The sequence below is a fragment of the Copadichromis virginalis genome, linkage group LG6, assembly GCF_057382275.1.
Source record: "Copadichromis virginalis isolate Kocher_CV1m ecotype Utaka linkage group LG6, C_Virginalis_male_GT1.1, whole genome shotgun sequence".
Lineage (NCBI taxonomy): Eukaryota > Metazoa > Chordata > Actinopteri > Cichliformes > Cichlidae > Copadichromis > Copadichromis virginalis.
The window spans coordinates 9353251-9361378 of record NC_140623.1 but is presented as its reverse complement, the minus strand read 5'-3'; the positions used below and the strand labels follow the sequence as shown (position 1 = coordinate 9361378).

Genomic DNA, 8128 nt, shown 5'->3' with positions numbered 1-8128 from the left:
TTTTTAGCGATTACGAAAGTCTGTGAATCCCCAAATTGTTCAGTTGTTCTCTTTGCTCCCCATGAGGTCACTTTCACCATGTGACAAAAACAACACCCCACTCTACACACTCGGGCCACCAGCAACTTTCTAAATCCTCAATAAAAAGCTGACAGGTTGCAATGATGTTCCAAAGAACTTATTAAGAAAACAACTAAATACACAGAAAATTTTATGAAAATTGGTTTATTTTATATCTCATAGTTTTAAATGATGCAATAAAAATATGTACAAAACATCACAAACTGTAATATTTTACAAATGCTTACGTCCTGCTGATGCAATGGAGACATCTTCCAGTGACAGTCTTCATCAGTGTGAGTGTGAGGAGGATCCTAAACCCACCAACACAGAAGTGCATGTTCACAACTCCCTCTGTGCAGGCGGGGTCAGGACCCTCCTCACCCTGGGTGAGGAGGGTTGGTGCTGTGGCCAGTCAGGTATGAAGTGCTGAGAGTGGATCTTTGGTCCTCTGTGCAGCTCTGTCCACTCTCAGCTGCCCTGCAAAGTAATAACACAAGAAAGACGTCATTTTAACACAAAACAGCATTTTCATTGTTGGTAGCTGCAGTATGTTGTTAAAAAGCAATTTTAAACCCAACGTATACACATGAAAAATATAAATAAAGCTAAACCTACAGTGCTGCTGACATAGGATGATGATTTATACCAACTATTGGAAGAATTTTGTCTTCAATACAGTTTGTTGTCAATGTGAGGTGATAACTTACATAGTTGGAACACAGCACCACTCTCCCGTTTTTCACTTGGTCATCCATCCTTCTCATCGGGTTGGTTGGGGTAAGGCTGTCTTCTGGGTGGGGTGTTTGCTCCATCTTGGACGTAACTGGAAGTAATAACAACTAAAAAACTACCTTTAATTCACAATGTAATATTAATATTAATGTCACATATCAAGAAAAAAAGAAATACATTTCACATGTGCGAGTCACATGTTCTTATATCTGTAAAAACAAAAACACAAAGGCAAAGTTTAAAAACACGTTCTAACATAAACTAATCAGAGTCACTGTCATCCATGGAAAGGTTAAAAGGCCTCTCCCAGAAACGTCTGACTCCAAAACTACCTGAGGATGTTGAAGGGGCATCAAACTGGTCACTCACCTTGCACCTCTTTGCACTTACCTCTTCGGTGCAGATGTCTTCTCTGCTTCTCTTTTCTGAGGAAGGAGCAGCAGAGAGATCAGCTGAGGAAGAAGCAGCAGAGGGAGCAGCTGAGGGAGGAGCAGCTGAGGAAGAAGCAGCAGAGAGAGCAGCTGAGGAAGAAGCAGCAGAGGGAGCAGCTGAGGAAGAAGCAGCAGAGGGAGCAGCTGAAGAAGGAGCAGCAGAGGGAGCAGCTGAGGAAGGAGCAGCAGAGGGAGCAGCAGAGAGAGCAACTGAGGAAGGAGCAGCAGAGGGAGCAGCTGAGGAAGGAGCAGCAGAGGGAGCAGCTGAGGGAGGAGCAGCAGAGGGAGCAGCAGAGGGAGCAGCAGAGGGAGCAGCTGAGGGAGGAGCAGCTGGCGGATCACCAACTGGGGCAACAACTCGAGGGAAGAGTGGGGCATTGGCCTGGCCGAAAGGCGGCATGGCGATGGGGGCAGCACCTGGAGCAATAGGACGTTGCCAATCGTGCCAAAACGGCTCTGGAGGGTGCTCCCGGATGAGAGGGGAATCATCTCTCTCATCCATGGTGTCATACCCAGAGTCATCGCTAAGCCAATCCCCCCACTCTTCTGAGTCGTTCCAGTCAGATGAATTGTCAGTCTGTTCACTCACCTCTTCATCGTCTACAGGTAGGTAGGGGGGGTACTCACCATACTCACCTTGCTGTTCACCGACATCAGCATCTGGTGCTTCATCAGAAGAGGGTGAGGGTGAGAGAGGGATAAAATACCTACCATACTCACCTTGCTGTTCACCGTCATCAGCATCTGGTGCTTCATCAGAAGAGGGTGAGGGTGAGAGAGGGATAAAATACTCACCATACTCACCTTCGCTGATACGCTGGGTATCAGTGTCCTGAGCTTCACCAGAAGAGGTGGTGCTCTGGAGACTGTCATCCAGGATCCTGATGACTTCAGGAAGGCCTTCTTCTGCAGGGCGTTCAACCACATAGTCAAGACGCCCTGTGAGGAAACAATTTTTAAAATAACATTAGGAATGTAATAGACACCCAGTGTTAAAGCAACAGACCTACATCTGTTAGTTTGAGCAGAGGATGAGAGAAAAGCATTTTATGTCAGACTGAATGACACTTCTACTTGTTCAATCTTTAAGTGAAGTTTTTTAATAGAAGACCACCAAACCTCCACCAAGGCAGCTCACTCTGTGTACTTTTAAGGTGACACTATATTGACACTATATATGACACTGTATTTTGTGTACATTCAATTTGTTTTATTTGTTCCTTGTAAGCCTTTATGCAAACACTATGTTGGAATAGGTAATGGATAATAGGTATTGATTTGTAAATAGCCGGACATGAGTAACTTATTATATAAATATACTACAGTACATTTATAACTAACCATGCAGCTCATTCTCCTGTTTTATTTACAATTCACGATGTCACACATTTTGAAAAAAGCTCATAGGTTAAATATGTGGATGCAAACCATAATGTAACATTTAGACCACATGTACCAATTGCATGTCCTAAATATATATATATATATATATATTTATTTATTTATTTATTTTTTATTTTTTTTAAATAAAAACACAACCTTCTTGGCAAGAGTTGGCAAGAATTGCACACACAAAGCTCTGCAGGTATGTCTGAAAATGATGGTCAAGTGAAAAACAAACAAACAAACAAGCAAACAAACAAACAGAAACTCTTAACTCAGAATCCACATTTTTAGAAATGTGCACAAGGACTGTATCTGCCATAAGGACAGATACATCTAATCTGTGGTAAACATGCTATCCCTGTGTAAATATCCCTGTGTACAATATCTCTCTCTGCTATCTAATAAGGTTAAAAGCATTACCGTAACAGAAGATAGGTCTTAATGCCATTATTACTACTGTTTTCATATTCTTTTGATATTATTTTATTTGTATTTTTTTATCTTTGTGTTTTGCAGCAGAGAAAAAATATAGTTTATGTCAATAAAGCCTTTGATCCGGAGAAGAAAAGGATGTCAGGAGGGGACCTGGATCTGTGTGTTTACGCCTGCGTGTTCTGAGGCCATGACATCTTGAAGATGCCGTTACCACAGAAACTGATTTTTGGGCATTTTACAAATTTTAGTCCATTAATCTATTTTTAACCATTTCATTTTAAAGAAAAGTGTCAAATTTGAAGCCTTCAAGTCAAAGTAACACCTTTTTTTCATATTCATACACCAGTCGTTAATAATTTCTACACCTCTCCTGGAAAATTTAAAACATACAAACAATTTACGGGAAACAATCTTGAATACACATATTTGATCACGTTAAAACTTGATATTCACACTGGAACTTGTTAAATTATTACAGTAATTTACATTTAAAGAAATTTTCACACTTACCTGCAGCGAAGTCCAGGTGACAGTCGGGGAGTCCGGGTCCACGGCGAGCCATCTTCAAACTTGAAAAACAAAAACAAGTACAAACGATCCACAGATGAAGTACTTGTTATGCGTTCAAGTTATATCCGCTTTTAGTAAAATGGTTTGCAAAACTTAGCTTTCCACAGGCTGAGGTTGGAGCAGGTCGAAACAAGTCCACGAGCAAGTGTAAACGGACGTTTGGAACCTTGTGCAGCATTTATATACCCTCGGCGGCCATGGTTACGGTTGTCAACGTGTACACGTGCACGGGATAGAAGTATAGGAATGGAGCTCACCACAGTGTAATTACAGTTAATTTATGGTCATTTACTGTCAGGGGTGGAAGTAATGAATTACAAATACTCACGTTACTGTAATTAAGTAGATTTTTTTGGGTACTTGTACTTTTATGAGTAATTTTTCAAGTGTGTAATTTTACTCATACTTGAGTACAACTTACACCATGTAATCTACTGAGTACTACTGAGTACGCCCACAATTTGAATTAATATTCAAACCTTTCGTCTGCATTTTTGCAGCCAATAAGGCCGTGCAATCCCGACCGGCCAATTTAAGACATAAGCAAAGATAAACTCTGCTGCAGCAGCAGGCACAGGTGTTTGGAGGTGCTACATGGTGGAGTACAAACTACTTTATAGACGGAAGATTTGGAGACAAAGAAGCCAAAATGGAGACAGAGGACAACACTGTCAACCATGAAAACGACGTAGAAAAGACGGAGGACGCGTGCCCGTGGCCATACCTGGAGGAATTTTTCATGTGCAGAGGGAGAAAAGGAGACAGCGTCCAGATGCAGTGCAAACTTTGTTTGACCTCTACAGTCATTTCAGCTTACAAGACTTCAGCGTCTAATCTTAAAAAAACACATTGAGGTAAGAGGTTTTACAACTATACGTGTACAATATTGCCTTCTTATTTTTCATGTGTGTTAAGGTTATTAGTTTGGCTAAGATATTGTCACCGCCATTGGTTAGCCTGATATTAAAATAAGACGGAGCTAGCTAATGTGCGTGTGTGCATAATTGAGCTAAATTCGTAGGAATGTTTTAGCTTATTATTTGGATAACCACCGTCATTACAATAAATTAAATTTGTAGTCATTTAAAACTCACAGGCCTACAATCAGCTGGCCTATATAAAAAACAAAAACAAAACTTGAACACAGTGCTGAGCTGCATCTCAAATTAATCTTCCAGCTCTCAGCTGACATGTACCAGAGCCCCATTGATGGATCAGTTGATCAGGATCATTGGCCTGATATAGGTCTATCATAGTGACGTGGCTCTTAATCAGTAGGGTTATATGTTTCCCAATATGATTTTTTTTTTTAAAGAACATAATGTGGATTGTTTTTATTTGTTAGCTGTATGGGCAGCATTTTTGTGTATGTGATCCCTTTTCTTAAATTACATTTGCTATATACACATATTTTGCTCTCTTAGTATTTTTAGAACCCGACTAATATTGAAAACTTTAGGGTGATACTGATAAAAAGGAGTTAAAAATTTAGATACTGATACATTGGTCGATACTCTTTTTACAGATAGTATACAGATTACAGAACTTAGAATGTATACAGAAATTCATGTTTTTTGCAATGATCGTTCAAAATTGGTTTACATTTGTAAATAAATACAGCAATATATCTGCAAGATTTGACCAAATTCACCACTCTTTTATACTATGCTAAACAATCAAAGATTAGCTCATGTCTAGTTGAATGATGTTTTAAAAATGTGTTTTCCTGTAGTGTTAATCACAGTGATGTTATGAAGTAATGTATGAACCTGACGTATGATAATATTTATCTCTACAGAGGAAACATCCATCGAAGATTGAGCAGTACAATATCACTGTGGCATCAACATCTCGTCAGCGAAAGACCACAGCCACACCAAACAAGCTCTCAGCAAATACACAAGCCAAGTTACCAGACCTGATGTTGAGAGCTGCAAACAAACATGTTCCACAAGCAACTGTTGACATGCTTGTCATCAATTTCACATGTGAGGGTCTACAGCCATTTGCAGTGCTAGAACAGCCATCTTTCAAAGAATTGGTTACCACATTACAACCTCAAGCCAAAGTCATCTCCAGACCCACTGTCCGTGCCAGAATCTGTGAAGCTGCTGATCACATGAAGATAACTTTGGTTGCAGCATTGGATAAAGTCAAATTGGTTGCTACCACTACTGATTGTTGGTCAGCTCATCAGAAAAATTACCTTGGAGTCACATGCCATTGGAGGAAGAGTCCCTGGAAAGAAGATCTGCAGCACCAGCATGCAAAAGATTGAGAGGGTCTCACACATTTGACATGCTTGCTGGTGCGCTTGATGATATCCATTGCCAATACAAGATTAGAGGCAAAGTTGTAAGAACCACAACTGATAGTGGATCCAACTTTGTCAAGGCCTTCCACATGTTTGGGGCACAAAATGATGCAGATGAAGCTGAAGATGAAGCAGACCCAGAAACTATTGACCTGACTGACCATATTGACTACCATGAGGCAAGTGCAATTCTTGATGAAGACTCTGGTTTGGAGTATCAACTCCCGCCTCATCAGCGATGTGCATGTCACCTGCTAAACCTTGTGGCAACATCTGATGCTGCCCTAGCAGAGAGCATGAATGAAACCTACAAGAGGCTCTCCCGTGCAAGCTTTGCAAAATGCCAGGCCATTTGGAACAAAACTCATTTGGCTAATGAAGTGGTAGAGGACAAGTGTGAACTACAGATCATTCGTCCCAATGCAACACAATGGAATTCAACCTACCTTGCCATTGAAAGGATAATACGCATCATTGATGAGAAGGGGGAAAATGACATCAGGAGCATTTGTGAGGAGTTCAAGGTGAAAATGTGAGTAAAATTGGACACCTACCAATATGGTTGCAAATTTTGTGAATTTTCCTTAATGGATGGTTAAAAACGTGAGCAGACTCTTAATATTAAATCAGAAGATCCCTATTATAGTCATGGTGGGTTTTGTTGTTGTGTCTTACAGGTTGAGTCCTGCAGAAGTTGCATTCCTTAGGGAGTACTGTACCACCATGAAGCCACTGGTGAAAGCTTCAAACATTCTTCAGTCTGAGTCCACTTCCTTTATGGGATGGCTCCTGCCAGTAATCCAACAACTACTGTCCAAACTTAGCAGGCTGGAGACATCAAGCAAGACATGCGTGCCACTCATCAGAGCCCTGCAAAATGGCCTTCAAAAGCGTTTTGGAGCGATGATGGAGGATCCAGAGTTGGCTGCAGCTGCAGTCCTCTTACCCAAGTTCAAGACTTCCTGGACTGACAGAGCAGATGTAACAGAGGCTGGTAAGGATTCATGTGATCCCATTTTTGTGTATTTTTACATTTGAACAGATGCTTAAGTGAGTATTTCACCTAATACATTGTAAGTTATTGATGGTCTGTCCTGAATACTAAACAATCCTTTTTGAGAATTTGCCGTTTTTAAATTTGTGTTCAGGAATAATCACTGAAATGTAAATAACAAAATTGTGTTATCTACTTGCAATTACAGCCTTGACATACATCAAACAACATCTTGAAACGACAGAGCATGAGAGTGAGGATCAGCAAAGAGAGTCATCTGATGAAGATGAATTCTTCTCCAGACCAATCTCCAGAAGGCTGCAAAGTGCAGTTGAGCTTGATGGTTACCTTGCTTGTGCCACAGACACCATGGAGCTGCTGCACTCCTTCTCAGGTATCAAAAACCTCTCTCTTAAACTGAACACAGCTCTGCCTGCTTCTGCTGCGTGTGAACGACTTTTTAGCTGTGCTGGTCTACTCTTCACAGCCAAACCAAGTTGGATTGCCTCTGTTAATTTAGAAAACCAGCTCTTGCTGAAACTGAACAAAAGGTTCAAGTGTGACAGAAATGCTAAGAGTTTAAGACACTCACCTGCCTGTTGTTCAGTGTATGGGGAAAAGTTTAAACGGTTCTACGCATGTTCAGAAACATATTTGTCATTGTTTTAACAAACAAAATTCCTTCTTTTATATCTACATTTATTTACAAAACAAGTTACCTTTCTATACCTTGTTCATCTGAGAAATGTGCTTTGAACATAAATATTTATACTGGTGAATCGAGTTGAATGCCTGCTATTGACGACAGAATAAAACATCAGTCTGTTAAAAAGTAATTAATACTCTGAGTAGTTTTTGAGAAGAGTACTTTGTACTTTTACTCAAGTATTTTTTAACACCAGTACCTTTTACTTGTAATTGAGTACAATTTAAGCAGTGTAACAGTACTTGTACTTGAGTACAAATTTTGAGTACAGCAGGTGGATGAAGGAAAGAGGAGGAAGGAGGAGGAGAGACCCGTGGTGGCCGCTGGACCGGCCGCGCTTCGTATTGAAAAGGAACCCGATTTGTCCCGGACTTCAGCTTGAATGGAAAAAACAAATACACAAAGCTGGAGTTCTTCTGTGTCTTTACGTGGCCAGCTGCCTCTTCTTCTCCCATTCTCTCTCCCTCTCTCTCCTGTTGCTACTTAAATCATGAAAC

General features: G+C 40.6%; 2 protein-coding genes across 2 annotated transcripts; one reads left to right on the top strand and one right to left on the bottom strand.

Annotated features, from left to right (window-relative positions):
• Positions 1 to 459: 459 nt before the first annotated feature.
• Positions 460 to 3911, bottom strand: LOC146707152 (uncharacterized). The gene is made up of 2 exons (XM_085458483.1): positions 3558 to 3911; positions 460 to 2165 (listed from the first exon to the last, which is right to left on the bottom strand). The coding sequence occupies exons 1-2, from the start codon at positions 3607 to 3609 to the stop codon at positions 1057 to 1059; spliced, it is 1161 nt and encodes a 386-aa protein (XP_085314609.1). The 5' UTR covers positions 3610 to 3911; the 3' UTR covers positions 460 to 1056.
• A 1841-nt stretch (positions 3912 to 5752) lies between these two features.
• Positions 5753 to 7722, top strand: LOC146707151 (uncharacterized). Its single transcript, XM_085458482.1, has 3 exons — positions 5753 to 6463; positions 6609 to 6925; positions 7134 to 7722. Exons 1-3 carry the CDS (start codon positions 5835 to 5837, stop codon positions 7592 to 7594), a joined length of 1407 nt encoding a protein of 468 aa, XP_085314608.1. The 5' UTR covers positions 5753 to 5834; the 3' UTR covers positions 7595 to 7722.
• Positions 7723 to 8128: the final 406 nt, after the last annotated feature.